At 51.0% G+C, this 21,796-nt stretch overlaps 1 protein-coding gene and 1 long non-coding RNA gene across 6 annotated transcripts in view; both read left to right on the forward strand.

Moving 5' to 3' along the window:
• Nucleotides 1–11,062, forward strand: part of LOC118778346 — a 37,048-nt gene extending 25,986 nt beyond the window's left edge. The window contains exon 3 of the long non-coding RNA XR_005004984.1: nucleotides 10,958–11,062. This is a non-coding gene — a long non-coding RNA (uncharacterized LOC118778346). The remainder of the gene's footprint in view (nucleotides 1–10,957) is intronic.
• A 74-nt stretch (nucleotides 11,063–11,136) lies between these two features.
• LOC118777348 (membrane-associated phosphatidylinositol transfer protein 2-like) overlaps nucleotides 11,137–21,796 on the forward strand; it is a 46,895-nt gene continuing 36,235 nt past the window's right edge. For all 5 annotated transcript variants that reach the window (XM_036528163.1, XM_036528165.1, XM_036528164.1 and 2 more), the window contains exons 1-4: nucleotides 11,137–11,216; nucleotides 17,825–18,039; nucleotides 20,493–20,614; nucleotides 21,457–21,690. In XM_036528163.1, coding sequence (XP_036384056.1) covers nucleotides 11,139–11,216; nucleotides 17,825–18,039; nucleotides 20,493–20,614; nucleotides 21,457–21,690 — 649 coding nt within the window. In that variant the 5' untranslated portion in view covers nucleotides 11,137–11,138. The remainder of the gene's footprint in view (nucleotides 11,217–17,824; nucleotides 18,040–20,492; nucleotides 20,615–21,456; nucleotides 21,691–21,796) is intronic.

Below are 21,796 nucleotides of genomic sequence, written 5' to 3' on the forward strand. Positions count from 1 at the left end.
GTCAGTTATTCAATTCAAGTCTTTTTCAATTTGTTCTGCTGCCGTCAGCTCCCAGTCACAGTTGAACCCAGGCCACAGGGTTCAGCCTGCACTCAAAACAAGATCCTTAACCCACTTAGCCACTCTTGTGTTCATTTTTGGGAGAAATAATTTTGCAATAATGGCTGTATATTTATATTTATATTTACATTTATATTTGTGCTGCAATTCCAGCACTCACCTGGAGGTCTGAAGGAAGATGATGCTGAGTAAGTCATTATGCTCTGTTATTGCTGAAAGCCAATGAGGAAGCCCCTCCCATAGTGATTGGGGTTATTTCAGCTGTGTTCAGGCCTTGTTTTTAGGCCATGGGCGTAAAATGGCAGGGTGTATCTTAGAGGTTTGCACATGTTTGTGGCCCTTGATTTGAGCCAGTCGGCATGATCCTCTTAATGTGTTGCTGTGATCGGGTCACCAGCGTGCTGCCCGAGTGCCGCCCTAACGCCCGCACGCCTTCCCCAGCAGGTCATATGGTGGCATTCGCCTGGTCCTTTCCTGTGTTGTTTTTGCATTGGAGGATATGCAATGTCAGCCGGGGACAGAGGCATTCAGTGTAACTTGCAGGATCTATTTGATAAACATATAAGAGTACCATGGATTACAAGGAACACGTAACAAAAACTAGTTCCTGTATCCTTAGGTGTTAAGAATGTCATGCGATGATATATTTTTTGTTGCAAAAAAAGTTATTTTAGGTCCTTCTTCTCCTGACAAGTGGCACAGTGAGTCACTAGTCTGCAAGGAGTCTGAAGAACGCCCATAACTCTCTCAGTGGCTGCTCTCCAAATAGCATAATTCTTTGAATGCTTCTTTATCAATGACCGTTTCATACGTCAGTATATCCTGATTCATGCGCATGCCGAGAGTAGTGTTGATGTGAGCTAAGAATTCACGCTGAAGGAAATGGGAGCTGTTTTCCGTGACTGGATGACATGACTAAGGAACCGCTGGCTTTTTGGTTGATGTGACAGCGGTTTGCCAGCGCATACGCGTGGAGCAATGTCGGATGTTCCCCCATGCCGTGTCCGGCAGCTGTGACCACAGATCTCGAAGGCTATTTATGCGAACACATGCATTCATCCGGCCCTGGCCAGGCACTTGGATCAGGCCAGGGGAAAGGCACAGAATGAACGAAAGCAAGAGAGAGAGAGGATGAGAGAGGGAGAGAGAGAGAGAGAGAGAGAGAGGGGGAGAGCAAGCGAGCGCATTTTCTCCGATTATCCAATGGGCGGTCCCCGCTCTCACCACGTCACACTGCCATTAGCCAATTGCAGCGCAGCCTCTTGCGTATCCATAGCAACTGCACTTCACAGCTCCAGGGGTGGTGGAGACGGAGAAGAAGAAGAAGAAGAAGGCAGAAAAAAAGGGGTTTGGGGAGAAAAGGGGGGGAAGAATCTATTTTTTTTCTCGTCCTGATGTGTCCACGCTGAACTGTTCTCCTGACCAGACTACTAACCACAACAACAACAGAAAATTGCAGACGGGAAGGATATGACAGAGCAGCTTGCTCTCTCATGTTCCTGGGGGGGGTGGAGGATGCAGTCCATCGCTCCAGATGGACTGGACCTGTGGGCTAATAGAGCTCTGCAGAGGTGCACAAGCGAAAAGGTAATCACCCACCTTTCATTGTTTTTTTTTAAAATGTATTTGCATGTGTTTATGTGCAGTCGGTGTACCTGGGATTAGGACAGAGGTGGCGAGGTGGGTACCCTGAGGCAAAGATGTTGTCACACTCTTGGCCAGCGCTGGCCACGTTGTTGGCAAACATGAAAATACAGGGGTGGGAAAATACTGGCAGTGTTTTTGTTTGTGTGGGTTTGCAGGCAGTCTTCACGCTGATCCAGCAACAGGAACCTGCCGCCTTGACCGAAATGTGAAATACTGATGCTTGTGGATGGCTTGGGAGAGCAGCAGGGCGGTATGATGCTTGGAGGGAAAAAGGTGCATGTTAATACCATGGGGGCAATAAACCGTCCTCTGATCTTGCACTCTCCCTCCATCAAATTATCACGTTAGTGGAGTTTTCCGCAGTTACGCGCCCCGATCTGCCCCAAAGGGGTGACATCAAAGCGGGGGCGAGCTGCAGTGTGTGAAGGGGTGTCGAGGAGCAGAGGCTCCTTGACAACAAGGCAGGAATGAGCCCCCAGGATTCTCCCTGGCTGAGAGAGTGTTCGTTCGTAGCTCCACAGGTAGCCGTCAGCAGCTTGCGGTGAATAGCTGCAGACACTGCTGTGAGCAGCTCCGGGGGGGGGGGGGGGGGGGGGTGTCAGGCCTGGGCCAGCCTGCCACTCTGCAGTGTCTCCAGAACGGGTCTGCATTCCTGCGTGCTTCCTACTGTCCACGCTTTGTTGGGGCTCGCTTAGGCTTCAGGGGGGTCTTGTGTCTGTGCAGGGAATGCGTAACAGGCAGTGCAGAGTGTGAGTGGGAGCCAGGACTCAGAGTGGACTCACGTCACGACGAGGGTCTGTCTGGGTCTGGCTGCTAATGGTGCCAAAGCTACTAAAGGTTGCAAGGTACTAAACCAGGATACAATACAGCTGTAGATATGGTGAGAGTGTCAGACAGTTAATTTGTCTAAATTGGCTCTGGGTAAGAATGGAAATCATTTTGTCTAAATGCACACCCATTTGTAGGAGATTTGTTGCAGGAGTGAAATGAAAGATGAGGAGCAGGAAGACTCCGTCTGGTCCTGTGTAACGGGTCTGACGTGCTGCTGTGTGTACCCTCTGCTGCGGTTTGCTTTGGAGCCCGATGACAGAACCCCACGCCTCTGATGCCGCGCTACAGAAACGGCTTGGCGGCGACTCGCTCTCAGATCACAGAGAGCACGCTGTGTCTCTCTCTCTCCGCTCAAGCCCGGATGTCCCTCGCCATTACGCGTAAAGCGTCTCCCAGTGGTGAGGAGGCTCGGCAGAGGCCAGCTGGCTCGGTGTGTGGTTTGTTTCCACTGGCAGGACATCACTCGGTCCCCCCCCCCCCCCCCCGTTCACCCGGTTTATGGGAGCAGTGAGCCCAGCATTACCGATGCACCATCCCTGATTCCTGCTTGCTCACAATTCGGGGGGTTGGGTGTGGCGTTGGTGCAGATTGGTCTGGATCTTGAGTCCGCAGCTTCTCTCTGCTGTTCCCTGCCACTTTGTCAGGCAGTCCACTGCTCGTGACAGCATATTGCAATTCTGCTGATGGAGCCCTTACAACATATTTTTTCTTTCCATTAGTAAATTGACCTATGAGTAACTTGGCCTGCACCCTAAGGTGTGTGTGTAAGGGTTGCTTTATGAGTGTGATGAGAGGAACCGAGTCCCTTTCAGTTCCTCAGCAGTGTCTGTGGATCTGAGAGTGGCACGGCCCAAGGGTTTGCCATTTCAGCTGTGATTGGCTCTTATTTGGAACTCTGTCCCATGGGGGGCCAGCCCTGGCACATGCCCCGCCCCTCACATCTTCCTTCTTCGCTTTTGCTCCTCTTATATCTCTCTTTCTCTCTTCTGCTCTCCTTCTATTTTATTACTTCCTCTTGGGCCTCTCTCCTTCTTTTTCTTTATTCTGCTCTCCCTCTCTTTTATTACTCCCTCTCTCCCTCTTTCTCCTACCTGCTTTGCAGACTGCTGCAAGGGCAGTGGGAGACGTGAACAGAAAGCGTTATCTGCCGCCGGGCCCTGGGGCTGCGCTCTCCGGCCCGCCTGCCGCCCGCGTGCCCCGCCCCACCTTTCGCCTCCTGCGGAAGGAGAGCCGCCTCTCGCAATCCCCCGTGGCCAACGAAGGAGCAGCCTGGAGCAACCCGCTCCACCATCGCCCCCGGCCTCTAACGACAGGCGCTGCCCGCTGCATGAGCATTGGCCAGCTGGGGCTTCTGTGGCTGTGAGGAAATGAGTCCAGTTTCGATAGCCTGCCGCCTGTGACGTCGCTTCTGTAATTTTAGAAACTGCGCCGTTGCGGAGTTCTCGCAGCGGCAGCGTTTCTAATCAGCGAGCGTCAGGTACGTCGGGCCTCCCTCCCTCAGAGGTGAATGTGAATAGAATGTCCCCGAGGGTTTTCAGGAGCCCGCAGGCAATGCGCTCGTCTCAGAAGAAAGGAGAATGAGATGGCATGATGAAAGGACTCAGAAAGCGCGAAGGGTGCAGAGGGCCGCCTCGCCATGTCTCTCAAAGCACCCTGGGAAAGGAGGGGTGCTTGGAGAGGCGGGATAGATGCCCCACATTTGGAGGAACAGGGTGGTTGATATTAGCTGGGATGGGATGTGCCACCCTCTGCCCACAGTGGACACACTCAAGCTGGGAACGCTAACTTGTCCATACATGGAAGGTCCCTTATGAAGACATAGGCACGCCTGTTATTACTGAAGGATTGTGTTTTCAAGATCCATCCATGGAGATCATGTTACTGTTTAGAATAGACTGCATAATCTTGGCAGAGTCATCCTCAAGCAATTTGATTTGGAACATATGGTTCTCTGAAGATGTATTTTGACATTTTATCTAGACTTCAAAATTAATCAAGGCCTGAGCTGCTTGCTGGAATCCTTTCAGTCAGTGTACCCAATGTAATCAGTGCACCTCCCTAGAGAAGCTCGGTCTGTGTCTTACACTGGAAGCACATTAGAGGCGAGCGTGTGATAACGTCTGTCTGATAATGTGCGTTGCGTGCATAACTAAGCCACATGAAACAGTTTCCCGTTCGCTCTCGCAAAGCTCTTTGTATTTTCACGCGCTTCTACGATCCTGTCCTCGCCCATGTTGGCATATGGGCTGTTGATCATGGTGATGTAAGATTACAGTCCTTTCCACTTAACTCAGTTCTGTGAAACCACCAGAAGCGCGCTGACCATATATATACTGTGTCAGACTTTAAGGGGAACTCTCTGAGTATCTGGCCTACCTTTCACTTTTGGAATCGTGGCTACAATGACCTCAACTGCCATCGTGGCAGCCATGACAAACTCCCTGGCAGCCTCCTGGGGAGTTTTACCTCTGTACATCAGAGTGACACCCACATGGGCCGGCTGGCCTGCTTTGCAGGGATCCCCGTGCGTTTGGACCTCTGTGGCTCCGTGCCAGCGTGCGCTCGTTAGGACGTCATCCCCCGAGGTCAACGTTCGGGGCCAGGCACGAACAGGGAGGCTCCATAAAAGGATGCAATGATGAGTCGTGCCGCTCCCTCTCAAGGGCAGACGCTGCTTTCTGAGAGAGCGGGGAGCTACCGGCGATGTCTGAGCCAAGCCATGGTACGGAGAGACTAACAATGCCTCACTCCCAGAATCCTCCCTGCTTATTTACCGGGGGTTTTAATGAGCTGCTTCTCTGTGATGTATGTGTGTTTGGCTGTGCAAGTCTCACGGGGGACCGATTTAAAGACGCCCCGAACTCTTGGTTCACTTAATTCCCCACCAGGGAGGGGAGGGCACGCGGATCTCCTGCGGGATTCGGCTAACGGCGCTACACCTATGATTCCTTAGCGGGGGGGGATGGTGAGGTGGAGGCGGGGTTGCAGTGTATCTCACAGATAACAGCCTGCTGGAGTGGTTACGGACCTGGACTTGCAACCGAAAGATTACAGCTGCAAAGCGAGTGAGAGCTGTTTTTTTAATGTTGCAGAGACGTTACCACAAGATCATAATCACAGAGAGGCTTCATTTCCTCAGTGATACGCCTACGATTATTGGTATGGCTAGTGGTATAAGATTAAAACAACAAATATCACAGTGGAAATGTACGACGAACCTAACCAGGGCCAGCAATCCTGGCCTCGTGATAACAGCAGAAACATGGCAGCTATGGTTCAAAGTCAGTACTAGTATTCACTGGGCTGTCACAAAACTATTTTCCTATTTCCCACATACACACACACACACACACACACACACACACACACACACACACAGCAGCCTGCTGCTAGGACACATACTTCCATTTTGTACACCTCCTGCCATCTAAAACTAGGTGACCACACTTACCTCCCTGTTACAAACCATCCACTCCAATGGGAAAAAAACACTCTGGATTTTAAATATAGTAGAATAATAATAGTCAGTGGTAGTGGTGACTGCCCCAGTGCTCTTCCCTGTTGCCATGCGACTGCCTCCCCCCTGCACAGTTGTCCGGCTTGTTTTGATTCCTGTTGCGTCGCAAGGCAATTTCTACCTTTACAGGGTGAGGATTTAGTGTTGCTTAAACTCCCATTTATCTGGAGAAGTCGGTGAGGCAGCTGCAGCGTGGGCCTGGAACTACAGGGGTTGATCGAGGGGGAATGCCTGGATGTCCCACACACGCGGCGGTGCCTGATAGCTCCCAGCAACTGAGCGGCATGGCGGTCTCAGGAGCCCAGCGCAGCCGGGACGTGGGGCGAAGGGACCTGTATCGATGCAGACTCGGAGGCTTTTGGCAGGGGCCGTGCTTTTCGCGCCATGATCCAGCGCGGATCGGCGGCTGGGGGAGAAAGGCTTACAGCGATCCAGCTGCCAGGTGCACAGATGCTCCCTCGCTCACACATCCCGCTTGGCCAGGCCCCGGCGACAGAGGAGCCGTGTTCTCTGGACCCCGAGCAAGCGCTCGCCCGCTTGTTGACCCACTTAACGCGGCAACGGGACCCACAGAGGCTGTTGCGTGATGCCAAGCGCTCTTTCTCTGGCTCGCAAACACCCGTACCCCGGAGCAGCGTTGTGGAGGAGGTTAAACCACCCATCACACCACCCCCATCGAAATCATTCAAAGCCTCCCTGCTTCCTGTCTATCTAGGCTACCTGAAGCCTTTTGGCTGACCTCCTTGCGTCCAATCCTGCAGATGTCCTGCGATTTCAAATCTCCGTGGCTGCATTTGTTGTTGTTGTGTTTTTTTCTTTTCTGCCAGAGAGGCGCTAACGTTGGCTCATCAGTGCAAAGCTGCATCTGTTGCCTTGGCAATGAGGTGTGTGATGCGGTTGCTCCAGGTCTCGGCGCGCCCGCACAAAGCGGGGTGAGCCCCTTCACGGGCGCCGCTGTCGAAGCACAGGTGGGCGAGCCGCGCGGGATCATTACTGATATCACCATCTCGCGGCGCTCGATATCATACGCACGTAACTGAATGCAGAGTGCGGAGAAACATATGACCATCTGAGCCACCTGATATCCAATCTCTCAGCCACACAGTTGTAGGATGGAATTCTGATATCTGTAGTTTCCTCTCTCTCAAAAATAGAACACAAGGAGAGAAAAGAGAAAAAAAATCATTTAGGGCTTCGGTTTAATGCCGCATGTACAGGGTACGAGCTCAATTGGATGAGCGGTCATAAGGAGCAGATGACACTCACATTAAACCGCACATGCGTATTGTCCGGACTTCGCTCTGTGCCAGAGAGGCAGGAATGAGAGCTGGGGTGGGAGTAACGCAAGCTCTGGGGATTGGTCAGTAGGCCAGTACTTCAGCGCTGAAGCCAGGAGGAGGGTCTGGCACACTGATGACACCAGAGGAAGTGGCAGTGACTGCTCTAATGCTGTAAGCATAAATTATTTGCCATATGGCACATCGCATCATTGTTATGCGAGTTGTGGTTGAGCCGTTCCCTCATGGTGTGGTCTTGATTATATCGCATATTTTTAGACCATATGCCACGAATTCTTGGGATATGCGGCTTGTAATGCTGAACTTCTGTTGGTGGGGATTTCTGCTCCCCGTCAGTTTAAAGGCTAGGATGTTGCTTTCAAACAAATTTTAATCCACTTTGATTTCTCTAGTTTTGTTAGTAATTGGATTTTGTGAATGAAACCGATACAGTATTTTTTTCTCCTGCTTAGCTAAATCATACGGTTCAAATGGTTACTGTGTATGACGGTGACTTTTCCACTGATGAAGTATTACATTAGGACATCTGTGGTGGTTCTGTCCAATGAGAAACCCCAGGGATTGTCTGCTTTGATGTTCCAGGTGTTATAAATCTGCCTTCAATCTGCCATTTGTTTGGCTTGTGCCTGGAGGAGCCAATGGAATATTTTTCCTGGATTTTTAGATGCTTACTGACTACACTGAAATTTTCAGATTAAGCTGCAATTAGATATACAGTACAAGTTAAAATGATAATTGTAAGATTGGCCCTGCATTTTTGAGAGTTTATAATACCATTCCTAGATGCTGTCCATCCCATTGTTGGAGCAGTTTGGACTCAGAACAATTACTGTAGTTACTGTTGCCAGGTGTCTGATGTTTTAAACCGAATATTCCACTGTAAGAGAGGTGTCGGGTTGCTACAGTTAGAGACTTTTATCAAGTGAAGTGTTTGCTAATTTAGCTTAAGAAAATTGTGGGTGGGTCACTTTAGTCAGTCGAAAATGTGAAGTGTTGGTGATTGTGTGTACAGCTGTCAAGATAAAGTTACACAGAAAGCCTCCATCATGTCACAGGTTTCTCTGAAAATCTGAAGTGTCTAAACAGTCTGAGGTGACAGGCAGTGAAGCATGTGACACAAACATCAAATTAAGAGTCGCCTGTGGTACCTTTTGCAAAAGGTAATTTTATCGTATTATGTTGTATTATGTCAATAGAAATTTGAAATTAAAAGTGTGTTGCAGGGTAAACAGAGCTACAGGTATCTCAGCAGCTGACAAGTGAAAGGCACTTATCTTAATAATTGGCTAATTAGTTAACCTATTGTTAATTGCAGTTCACTGAGGTACCGTAGATCACCTACTATTCAAAAATACTCAGCAATCAGCAAAAAATAAGCATCCGGCTATATGCAGAGAAACATTGGCTTATAGGACGATGAACTGAGTCAGAATTTACGAAATCACAGAAGACAGGCAGCAGAGATGGCTCTGTTTCCCGGAGGAGCGCGGAGCTGGAACTGAAGTAAATTCTGGGAGCGTGTGCCCTTCAACTCCCAGCGGTTCATTAATCGGGCAGATCACACTCTGCGGAGGAGAGCGGCGGGGCGGACGTGCTTTCAGTCCCCCTCGGGCTCTCCGTGTCTGCCGAAAGCATGGAGGAAGCTGGAGGCCGGCACGAGGGGTACCTCTGCACTAAGGTGGGGCCGTGGAGAAGTGGGGCGGGATGGGGGATGATGTTTTTGGGTAAGGCACTTTTTTCTCTCAAAGTCCCTGCTCGAAGATTTGCAGATCCTGAAAGCTCCCCAGGCCCTTTCTGTAGATATCCAGATACCCCAGTGACCTTTGGGGCTTGGGGGAAGCCTCTGGCACTTTCTTGGTGGATTTTTGGAAAGAATGTGCACAGCAGGGCCCTCAGCCTCAGAGACCGCGATGATAGCATCCGCAGAGGAGCAGCAGTCAGCACCAGGCCACCTTGGTCGTGTGACCACTGCCCCTCTACCTCGTCCCAGGATCTCATGCTTCTGTATTGTAAGGGGACAGAGGTCACCCCTCAGAAGCTACCCCTGCCCCCTCTGTAGCCCAGAGTTGCATTGTCCTGTCCCAGGTGTCAGTCCCTGCACTGCTACACCCCAAACTCCTTCACTCCTCCTCTGGAGCCCACTCTTATTTTGAAGCTGCTCCCAAAGGGAAGGCTGATCCTGTTTTTATTCTGCTTTGAATGCCTTGTCCCATCAAGAGATCTCCATTGCATGAAGAACAGATAAACATTTCATGAAAAGGATAATGTTATAAAATTGTATAATAGTATACGGAATGCTGTGTTAAAGATGACTGTATGTTTTCACTGTGCTTTGAATACAGAGAGCCTGATTGTTCTCTGGTGCAGCACCATCAGCAGTGCTAGTTCAGTGCTAGTACGTTCAACGGCGAACAACGGTGTGAAATCTGCTGTGATGCTGGTGGAGGCCCACAGCACAACAGCCCCTTATGTGGTCTTGCGTCACTGTGGCCGTGCGGGACCGGGACCCGTGCGAGACGGGCTCGCCGTGGGGCCCGCCCCTCAATGTGCCCCTTTGTTTCGGGGAGTCACGCCGGGGGAATGCGAGCAGATTACCTTGGGAATGGAGGTGATTACATAAAAGGCCTAAATGGCCAATGAGCCTGTGTCGACCCCTCTTCTTCTTCGGAGGGGGCCGACGGGCTGCCGGCCCGCCACCGCACGAGCCGCGCCACGCTGCTCACACACGGGACGGGACCCCCCATCACGGACCGAGCTCTCCTCCCCACCTCTTAAGAAAGGGTTGTGTAACGGCCTACGGGATAATCCGTCTTATGCTAAGCGTTACCCCCCCTCCCATCATGTGATGCGGCTAATGACCTGGGAAGCGGTGAGGCAGCCGTTGTTATTGTGTCCGGTGGCCCTCGGCTGCAGCAGGTGCACGTCTTCCCCTCTCTGGGCTGTATAAAAGGTCTCGGTCGTGCGCCGCGTCTCTAGTTTGGTGGACTGTGAGTGTGGAGAAGGGAGGACCAGAGAACATGCGGCCAGACCGCTCCTGCAGCTGGGATTATGAGTTTCCCCCTGAGGAGGTGAACCAGGAGCTGTCTGCCATTTAACAGCAAGGAAAAAGCACTCTTCTCTGGATGCTTTGGGTGTGCTGTCCCAAAAAGGAGAAAAAAGGTTGTGAGCTCTCCCCCTTGACATTCAGGAACAGGTACTGTGGTTGTGAGGAGATACAGTTGCTGCTTTGGAGATACGGCTGCTGTTTGAGACTGTCACTTTCTCTCCTAAAGAGTTCTGAGCTCTAGCATTCTGCCAGAGTGAGCCCTGTTCTGTCTGCTGTAGGACAGAGATAGAGAGCATTAAATCTATAGGATAGCACTGATTTTCTGTAGGGCACTTAAGGAGTGAGCACTGCTCTAACTGCAGTGTCACTACAGGGCTCGAGTGCTACTCAAATCTGTAGTTCAGTGCAGTTTTGGCAGCCGCACTCTTGCGCTGTTGTCAGGTTTCTGCAGGGTCACAGTAACATGGCGGCGATGCTCTGTGACCACTGGGCACGGTGGGGGGTGGAGTTTACTTTTCATCCACTCATCAGCTGTCTTGTGTTTGTCTCATTTGGCAGGTTTCACCAATGAGCTCACTGGCAGCAGCTTGAGGCATCTCGGCTAGAACCCTCCGGCTGGATTCCCTCTGAGCTCCGGCCAACAGCGCCCCACCCCCTCCCCCCCACCCCTCACCCCTTACCCCCCTTCCCCCCACCCCTACCCCTACCCCAGCCCCACCCCCCCACCCTCCAGCTCAACATGCTGATCAAGGAGTACCGCATCCCCATGCCGATGAGTGTGGAGGAGTACCGCATCGCACAGCTCTACATGATCCAGGTGAGCCTCGGATGCCCCCAACTAATCCACCCTACCCGGCTCAGGCCCGGAGAGCTGTCCCCAAACTCTCCCTGCCTGCCCCCAAGTCTTGGCAGCAGTGTGGCATACTGGTAAGGGGCAGGCCCTGTAACATAAAGGGATCTGTTCACAGACAGAGTACAGCCTCAGTTTCACCCTTTGGGAGGTATTTGAGTTGCCTCGGTAAATTATCAAGCTGTATACACCGGAGGAGTTTGTGATGTTTCAAGTCCGCTCAACCTGTAAACCAGGTTTTCATGGATAGATCTTTGACCTTTGGTACATTTTGAACTGGGTGGCCCAACCCCTGCCATGCCTGAAGCATATCTCTAACACCCCACCCCACACCAGACATGTCTGCATGCCAGAAGCCCAGTGTGTTTCTAGATGTAGAGATATTCGGAGTTCGAAAGAGGGCGGTGGAAGAAAGGGGGAGTAAAACTCCTCCCCTATAACTCCAGTGTTTGCCAGGCCCCAGCTTATGTCAGATTAGTTTGTACTGTATTGCCCCATAATAAAGCTCATTTCTCAGGACACCATGATGAAACCCAGGGAGTAATCCAGGAGATTACGGGTGATTATGCTAACGACAAATGTTATTGCTTTACAAAGCACCTAGCGCTCGCAGGGACGCTGCTGTTGTTGTTGTTGTTGTTGTTGTTGTTGCGGGTGTTATTTTCCTCCAGATGTCTGGAGCTGCAGGGCCAGGCAGCGGGGAAACCGGCCCCGACTGGAGATATTTTAATGGAATGGCGAATGGCCTGCGTGTCCGGAACAGGTGACATTGCACTAAGTGGATCTGGGCCTGGTGGAGATGACGGGACTGTGGCCTGCGATGGCGGCAGGCGAGGCTCCTTTCTGCTGCCAGTAGCCCGGGGGCGAGGCCATTTTTGCGTACTGATCCTCTCTAATGACATTAAGGCCATTTCCTCTGGCGCCTGCCGCGGCTCTGCTGTTTCAGTGAGCGGTGTGGGGAGGCAGGGTCCAAACAGGTGGCACGGTTCTGAACCCTGTGGAGCTCACAGTGCTCCTGTGGCCTACCTGCACAGTGGACACGCCAAGCCCGTTTTCTCAGACTCGGTTGAAATACCAATGAAGGTGCCTTTTGTGCCCTAGCTGACAGATGGGTAACGTCCTGACAGCGTTGCTGAAACGAGGTTTGGCTTCAGCAGCAATATCACATCTGCTGGGCTCGCATTAAGCTGCGGAGCACTGTTAAGAGCTGACTGGGGGGTCGAGCAGAAGCAGCGTTGCGTGTAGTGTGTCCTGCCGCCTTAGAGCTTGAGGTTGTTGAGGTGTCAGTGCATGTTGATTGAGCAGTGAGACTGAGCCACGGGTGACCCTGAGGAATAGGGCCAGGACCAAGAAAGGCATTTTTCTGCACCTCCACGGAGCTCTCTCCCACTGTGTTCATGCCTACAAGCCCCCAGCAGCTCCTCCTGTGTAGCATCGCAGCAGAAAAGATGCTGGCGGAGCGCCTCTCGGGGCACCATGGTGACTGGTGACATCAGCAGGAGCGCGGCACCCACTGTAACTGAATGTTTGCTGTGCAGGAGCAAGGGGGTGGGGGTCGCTGGTGTGGCCGTGTCGCCGGGGCAACCCCATGCCGTCGTCTCTCCCTGATTCGTCATCCCAGCTGGAGGCACGTACACTCCCGCTGGATCCGCCAAGGAGCGGGAGGCCATCGCAGGACAAGGCGCTGCGTGCCAGAATGCAAGAGAACGCTTCCTTTTTTTAAACATTCAAAGCACGTGCAGGGTTCCATCTCCAAATAGGGCCGGGTTTTCTCTCTGACTGCTCCTCCTTCAGCGAGGACGATAAGGAGAGGGGGCTGGGCAGGTGTCCAAGGGTGTCCCAGAGAAAATGGCAGGCGTTCAAGTGTCACGGGAGATAAGGAGGAGGGAGAAGCAGGCCGCGTTCCAGCCGAGATGGAGCCCGGGTCCTACAGCGCTTTATTCCCGAGTCGGACCCCGTTGCCACCTTCTCTCACCGCAGAGAGCGCTTCCATCCCAGCTGCCGCGGGCCAAAGATCCCAGCAACCTCCCGGACGGCGTCACATCCGCCTCCTTTTGTCGGGCGGCCTGCGCTAATTAATAGTTAATTGCAAATTCATCATTGTGATGGGGTAATTTGCAGAGATAACGCAAACTGAGGCTCAGAGTAAATTAATGCCGGAGCGCAGCGGTGTCTCTCTGCCGCGGAGCGGTGATAAGTGTCTTGATGTGAGCGAGTCAGAGCAGACAGCGCTGAGCTGTCGGACCAGAGCAGCAGAGTTCTGCGCATAAAGCATTCCCAACACATTCCTCTAACGGGCTGCATTACTGAGTTTAACTGATGGAAAACCTCGCTGACGCTTTGTAATGACAAAATCCATCTTCTGTGTGCTTAACTTACCTCGCATTTGATGCACTTTTCCCCCACTTTGTTTTAAAACTTTTATCATTGCTGATAAAAAAGTTTTGGTAAATGTCCTGGTCATATTCATGACATAACGATCCCCTGGACATCATGTCTAAGTTTAACTCTCGTTTAACTCGTTTTTTGCAAGTTGTGTGACTGAAGTTTAGCTGTGAATATAGGAAGAGATGAAAGTGGAGGGTCCATTGTGGCAACATGAAGGGATGCAGTCATGGAGGAGGCCCCCAACGCCTTCTACCTCCCTGCCTAAGAAGACTCGCCTCACTGCGCCAGCAGAATTAACCCGGATTACCTCAGCACTTCTGAGATAGGACGTTCGACCAAGATGGCATCAGAATGCAGGACTTGCTCCTTAAATTTCCCTCCAGAAAAAAATAAGACCGAGGAGGCGCTGAGACGAAAGTTTTTTTTTTTTTCCCTCTCCTCTAATTTCATCCGGCCTTGCTCTTTCTTTCTTGCACTGGAAGCATAAATCGCCTGGAAGGTGGGCAGGATTGATGGTGGCCAGTGCCCCCGGGCCGGTGTCAGCTGTCATCGGGCTAATGAAGTGGCGTGTCGCTGGGGCCTGAGTGGGAACACGCCTCTGCCGAAACGGGAGGCGGGGTGGGGGGGTGGCTCTGGGGGCCTGCAGTGTGTCCTCGCGGGCCGCCTGGTGCTGAGAGCAGGCCGGGGGCTAATGAATTGCCTGCCTAGTGTAATAAAGGCGGGGGGGGTGGCTGGCGGCACATGTGGCCCATCCTGCCAGACCCCTGCTGTCCGTCCTGCGGAGCTCTCCCGATGCATGCTGGGAGCCCGGCTGCAGTGTTAGTCTGACCACGAGAGACAGGCCTGTGATTGCCTGTGGAGGAGGCGTCTGATTTGGAGGCCTCTCTGTTTTATGTGTCTTATCTTGGGGCCGATGTCTTTGCCAAGAGGTGCTGCCTGTCCACCTCCCCAATTAAAGCCTTAATCTCTTCTGGACATCAATGAATACCTATTGATAACCTACTTGTCACCTGTACTTTCTTTTGTGGTGGCCAAGAACATGACCTCCCCTACCTAGCCCATCTATAAATCAGTGGAGTGATCCACATCTTAATGTCAAATTCACTTCAAAGCTTTCTTGTGTTTCTACTTTATGTAATGAGCTTCCCCTTATCTGATGTTAGCCTGAAAACAGAAAAAAATGTAATAATCTGGGAAAAGCGAAACTTGAAAGCTAAATTCTCACATGAAAGCTAACTAAATTCTGAGACATCATCCCTAATTAGGTATCAGTGAGTTATCTTCTTCACAAAAGGAATGTGTAGGCATCTTTTGTTAAATAATGGGTATTCCTCTGTGCATTGTATTAAGTGCACACTGTGGTGTCCTTAGTGAATGAGAGAACTGAAATCTAAGACTTAAATGTAAAGTCGTACGTACTCAAACACAGAGGATGTGTTGTTTGCAAGGGGCCCTGAGGGTCTGCTTTACCATTGATGATGCTATGAAAATTGTAGAATGTTTACTGTGTGCCGTTGGGTGGTAATTATAAGTGGCTGGATGGTTGTAGTACAAGTTACGTTGAGTCAGTTGGAGAAGATAGTCTTGGTGTTTTACATTTGTGTGATTTGTGTGTACATTATGTAGTGCATGTTTTAAGGCTAAATATTCACGCTGGTAGTGCCTCCCAGGCCAGAGGCTTATGGAACACTCGCATGCCTGCCAGACTGCAGGGCGTGTGAAGAATGACATCTGAGGGTCTGTTCATCTATATGAGGCTGATGACAAGGCAGGGATGGTTGGTGAGGTTGCTTTCCCATGGTGCACCGGGAATGAATGAAAAAGAAGCCTCATCGATCTTCCTCCTTTATTAAAGTGCAACACCATGCTTGAAATCCATACTCTTTTCTTTGTGTTGTCCTCCTCCCTGTCTCTTTCACTCTCTCCCTGTCTCTCTATCCTCACTCTTCCACCCCTCCCTGTCAGTGGAGCTATTTTGCAGACCTTCTCTCTCTTCTTCTCTCTCTCTCTCTTTCGTTTTCTTTAATGGAATGGTAGAAAAGGATCATCTGGGAAAATTCACCTCTAGACTTCGCCTCTTGGCCTGTGCTTTGCGTTTTTAGGAATGAGGGAGGGATGCTGACACACTTTCATGGTCACGCATGAACAGGCCCCTTCTCTGAACTCAGGTTAACGACCTCTCCCATTTCCTGTCCCTCTCAAAATGTGAGAGGTTATAGCTGGGCCTTATCTGTTTGGAAGGCTACTGTGATCATAGCATTAGATCGCAGTTCTGTCCTCAAAAAAACAAAATGCAAGCTCCGGGGCTGAAAAGGTCAGCCGTAGAATGGTCACTGCATATAAATTACTTAATCGTGCCTGCTTCTGGCATTGCTGGAATGCTGGATGTCTGGTTGAACCCTGCTGATGGTGGCCAGTAATTTGCTGAAAATATTACTATGTTCACTGTTGTATAGCACAAACCGCATCTTAGTGAAAGCCTTGAAGTAATCACCATATCCTTTTATCAGGCTGCATCTGCCTGTTTCTCTGCCAAGGTAATTCAAGGCTGTCCCTCAGAGGATCTGTATAGCCATCTGTCCTGTGTTTGTCATTCTGGGAAGGTAATAATTACAGGGAAGCCCTGGTTCCATGACTATAGATCTGCCTGGTAACATGGACACCACTGGGAGAGGAAGTAGTTACACTGCCTCCTGTACCACTGGAAAACCCTCATATACCTCCTCACCGCTGTCATCTAATCTCAAGCGTGACCACACTTGGTCTCTGACCATTGCCAGGGTACCCTGTGGGCAGGCCACACGAGACATGATACTCTGTCTTCTCCCACCTCTCCTCCTGTGGTCCTCTCCAGCTTTGACCAGTACGCACCCTCCACAGAAGTCCTCCTTTTTAGGTACATTCTAGTGGCCTGGACTCAAAGGCCACCTTCTCAAAAGAGGCACTGTGGTGGTGCATTCTTTATAGAACCCAACGGTAAGGGAGCTGTAAGTGTGCAAGTGTGTAAGTGTGTGTAAGTGTAAGGTTTTTCACTGGGTTTGGATAAGGCCAGGAGCTACCGGAATGTTCCTAATGAGGAGGTGCTGTGGTGTTGAGATACCACTCTTTTTTCTAGAGATCTGAAAAGGTCAGCTCCCCAGTTGCTTGGGCCGGGCGCTCTGGGCATTTAAGACACGCGGCTCTGCGCCCCTCATCCAGCTGTGCCTCCCGTGGGCCAGGCTGTCCCACCCCCGAAAAAGCGTGGCAGAAGGAGGTGCATGGTAATCACTGCACCAAGCTATCGATTGCTGCAGCCGCCGTGCGCTGCAGCAAATGACTCCAAATCATTTCTCCGGGAAACCGGCTGATGAAAAGCAATCAATCAGCTGGGTTTGTGGCATTTATATGGTGTTAGGAGTAGGGGGGGCAAGGGGGGGGGCACGATTTCTTGAAACTTGTAAGCTTGCCTCCGCGGGCCGCCCTCTGATCAGGTCTCTTTTATCCTGCAGACTTTGTGCACCGGGATCTGCCTCCCTCAGCACTTTCTTGCACGCGCGGGCGTGAGTAAGCAGGAAAGTGTCACCGGGTAGTCACCGTGACATAAAACATTGCTGGCGTGACACCGCATTCTCTGGCGTCTGCAGCAAGCAGAGAGAACAGTGGCAGAGGGGTGTGGGTCTCCGCGTGCGCATGCAGACTTCCTGGTTACAGTGCGAGTCCCCCCCCCCCGTGACACAGCGCTACTGAAACGGTGCAAGAATTTTAAGTGTTTCCCTGGGAAAGACGGGTGGCGGCAAGACCTGCCGCTCTGGTGTCCTTACCACGCGTATACTTCTGTTTTTCAGCTGGCATCTGCGGACTGTTGGTAAAGAGCCCCTGCCAAGTTACAACATCAGAGTGCCTTCCCTTTGCAGATATGAGAACATGTTGTGAAATGCTTTTTAAAATCCATTTTGTATTGATTTTTTTCCAGCTCGTTGCTATAAAAAAGAGTTCCACTGAAATCACATCAGAGGCAGACATATACTAGCACATAAGCTGCGGTATGATAAATCTCTTCAGATGTAATAATAAACAAGCACATTTTGTGAAGAAGGGGAGAAAGTGGACTTTATTTTGGTGGTGTAATTTGAAACTTTCAGCTATGTAAACATTGCGAAGAGGTGGGTGTCCTGACCTAAGACCCCTGTCCTTTCCCTGCTACACAGAAAAAGAGCCGTGAGGAGACCTGCGGTGAGGGCAGCGGGGTGGAGATCCTGGAGAACCGGCCGTACACGGACGGGCCTGGCGGCTCGGGCCAGTACACCCACAAGGTCTACCACATTGGCATGCACATCCCCAGCTGGTTCCGCTCCATCCTGCCCAAGGCTGCCCTGCGCGTGGAGGAGGAGTCCTGGAACGCCTACCCCTACACCCGCACACGGTGAGAAGAACGACTACAGTGCCCTCTAGAGGGCTGGAGGCCATAACCTTTTTTTTTTACTTTACTGCATGTTGATCCAGGTTTGCTCTTTACCTTAGGGAGGGCTGTCTTGATTATTAAACTTTAACAAAATGATATTGATCTTCGCTTCTGAGTGAAGTGTATGAGTCCATTATCCTAGTCTTCAGGACTTAAAGATTGACCCAACTTGGGCCCCTGCCAGGAGACAAGGGTCTGGCCAGACAGCTGGTCCAAAAAACAGCAGTGCACCTGGCCATTTTGCATTAGTGAGATCCACAAACAGATCCAGGATAGCCCCAACATTTCACCTCACTGGTACACTGTATAGTCTTCCCAGTTTTATTACATGTAAGACATATTGTGTATATACTTAGTACATGTAAAACAGATGTGAAATATATAAAGACTGCCATGGAAATTTTTTGAATGCTCTGGATTGTTTTGTTTGATTGAGGAGGAGTATGTTTGCATAACAGCGAGCGTCTAACGTAGCACTGGTAATTAGTCACAGCCTGTGATGTTCTGATTTTGCCCGTGTGTGTGTGGACTGCTCATGTTGACAGAGAGGACACGCCGGCCCATCGCTGGGCCCTCTGCTCGCAGGTGGTATCAGAAACCGGGGAGTGGCTGCTGACAGGTTTATCAGAGGGTGATAACCACTCCCCAGCCAGCCCTGATCAAGGCATCTGGCAGGCTGACAGCTCCCTTTGCTCCGAGGCTCTGGAGCCAGGCTGCTGCTGCTGCTGCTCAATGGCGTTACCGCTCGGCCAGGTCCCTTGGGCATACCCTGTCCACATTACCCAGCATTCAGCTCTCCCACGTTACCTCGCTCATAGTTGCCCTATATTGCTCTACACTCTCTCTGAGTCAAAGCTTGTTTAAGCTATACTGCCCGCCACACTATTCCAGCTCCCCAGCTCACCTCTGTACTGGGACCCACTGTGGAAATTTGTTTCTATAATTCATCAGCTCTTTACAAAGTGTTCAGCAGTGTAGCCAGAGGTGTGGCCAGATGCAATCAATGAAGAGGTACCAGAATGATAAAACCGGTGTGTAACTTCAGAGTGGTGTCATTTCAGTTGGCCAGTCCGTCTCTGTGTGGAATGAAGCAGAACGACATCACGGGAAAGGAACATAGCCGGAATGGGTTCGGCGGTCTCTGTTTGTGTCTTTTCCCAAGGGCAAGATGAGCAGTGTGGGACCGGCCAAAGCTAATTTGCTCTGTTGTGAAGGAATTGAATTTGGAGCGCCACTAACAGGCTCGTTAATGAGGGCTTTCGAAACGGCGCTCTTGCGAGTTCTCCCCTGGCCGCTAGATTTTCCCCTCTTCCTCTCCCTCTGCCCACCCCCCATGCCCCTCCGTGGTGGATCCTCTTGGGTGACTCACTCTCTGAACGTAGCTTCCTGCTGCAGCTGCCTGCCAAACACGGTGGTTAGGGTGGATGTGCACAGACAAACATGCCTACACTGGTGTCCTCACTGCACCTCTCAGTTTTTCGGAGGAATGTCAGCATATTGGCAGCTTTGGGATACTACAGTATGCCCCATCACTGAGGGTGTGGGCCTTTTTTCTGCTTCTTAATTGACAAATTTAGGGAAAAAACTTCTTGTGCCATTTCTGTATTGATTGAATCCCAGAGTTTTGTGTGCTGTATGTAATTAAGGGCCTCAGTTTAGGTGCCTGCACAGCCATATGCTTTCAAAATCATCATATTTTCATGATAATGTAATGAGATAAGACTGAAAATGTTTTTCCCTGCCTTCACGTCCATGAAGCCTCTTCTCTGTCAGAGACTGGCCACACCCAGGACCTGGCCCTGCCCTCTTGGTCATTTCTGCCCTTTACAACCGATCTATGATCAGCTTGCCCTCCCCCAGTCTTAAGCCCAGTCATTTACTGTGAAATTGTGCTTCTAATTTAGAATCAGTTTCTAAAGACTCGAAGCAGCCACATCAGATGCTTAAAGAGGATGGAGAGGAAGAGACAGTGTGTCTCTGCACTCACCCCCGGATGACCCTGCATCTCCATCCACAAAGCCTCCAAACATGTGGATGAGCATTGCCCCTCAGGGAGTTAAAAGATAAAACTCAGTTAATGCAAAGTCAATAAAAGTCAATTAATCAAGCAAGCAATCAGACTGGATGTGCTGTAATGTCCTTTGCAGCAATTAGTCACAGAGCACTTTCACAGAGCACATCTCAGTAGAAAATAAAAGCCCTTCGGCAGCCATTCTGTTATTATTGACCAGACCAGAACTGAATTGCATTTTCACGGCTCAGGTTGTGTAACGGCGTACACCTTATTACATCAGAGGCACAAATGCGCCCTTGCCCAAAATACACATGATGCCGGGATAAATATAGGCAGCCTTGTCTTCTTCACACCTCCATGGAGCACAGCGATGCCGTCTGACAGTCCTCTCCCCCCACAGGTACACCTGTCCTTTCGTCGAGAAGTTCTCCATCGACATCGAGACATACTACAAGCCCGACACAGGGAACCAGGTGGATGTCTTCAACCTGTCGCCGGCGGAGAGGAGACAGAGGACGCTAGGTGAGGTCTTCGGGCATCCTCCCCCTGGGACTGCAGTTTGGCCCAAGGGCGGGTCATCATGCACGCTTTACCGCTAACCACAAGTGTGTGATAAGTACTTCAAGGCTCACTGCTAAAGGCAGTCTCGTAGTGACTCCCTGCTGCAGAGAATAGCTGGGACTAATTGCATTGCAAAACACAAAGAAAGATTATATCTACCAACGAGCAATGATACATTAGCACAGCGCAGCATCCTGAATGAGTGGTGCTCATCACAGTGACTAATCTGTGTCATTTGGACGAGCTCTGCTCTTTTAATATGCGCCCAGTGGGCACCTTTGCCCAAGGAGACTGTCACAGCTGACTGTCACAGCTGGGGCTTTACTGTGGCAGCTTGGGAGCCCAGATGCACTCTGGGACAGGTAAGGTGGCGGGGCTGAGCCAGTGTCTCTGCAGGGGAAGCGCCCCGATCGCCCTGTTACATAATCGGCCCCCTCCCTCCCCAGCCCTTCAGGCTTCCAGCAGGGACCTCTAGTGGCCACCAGGCAGCATGACACCCTGTTGCCTCGCTTTCTGTGCTCCACGCTGGCTGCCAGTGTGGGGCAACAGCATGAGCTTAGAGCTCACGGGGCCATACTGCTGCAGCAGACCTGACTAAGACACACAATCCAGCTTGTAAATAAGCTATGCTGTGTAATCTGGTTTTGGAATTAGTAGGTATAATAGGCAGGTTTATGGATCAATCCAACCTGACAGACATGTGAGATTTTTGATTTTTGTGGGTGGCCCATATTTCAGTTCTTGTGTGTGTGTGTTTGTGTGTGTTTATATGCATCTGTATACGTGTGTTTCCCCTGGCGCAGATCCCATCGACATTGTGAAAGACCCCATCCCCCCTCATGAGTACCTGGCCGAGGAGGACCCAAAGCTCTACAAGTCGGTGAAGACCAAGCGGGGGCCGCTGACAGACGACTGGATCGAGGAGTTCAACAACAACCCCGACAAGATGCCCATCATGTGCGCCTACAAGCTGTGCAAGGTGGAGTTCCGCTACTGGGGCATGCAGTCCAAGATTGAGCGCTTCATCCATGACGTAGGTACGTACACTGGAGAGGGGAGGGGGGTGCAGGGGTGGACCAGGGGAAAGACTGACCCCTAGGGGCACCCTTTCGGACAGTGACACTTTGCAAGTTTAGTTGACAC

This window comes from Megalops cyprinoides, chromosome 5 (genome assembly GCF_013368585.1).
Source record: "Megalops cyprinoides isolate fMegCyp1 chromosome 5, fMegCyp1.pri, whole genome shotgun sequence".
In the NCBI taxonomy this organism is placed as follows: Eukaryota; Metazoa; Chordata; class Actinopteri; order Elopiformes; family Megalopidae; genus Megalops; species Megalops cyprinoides.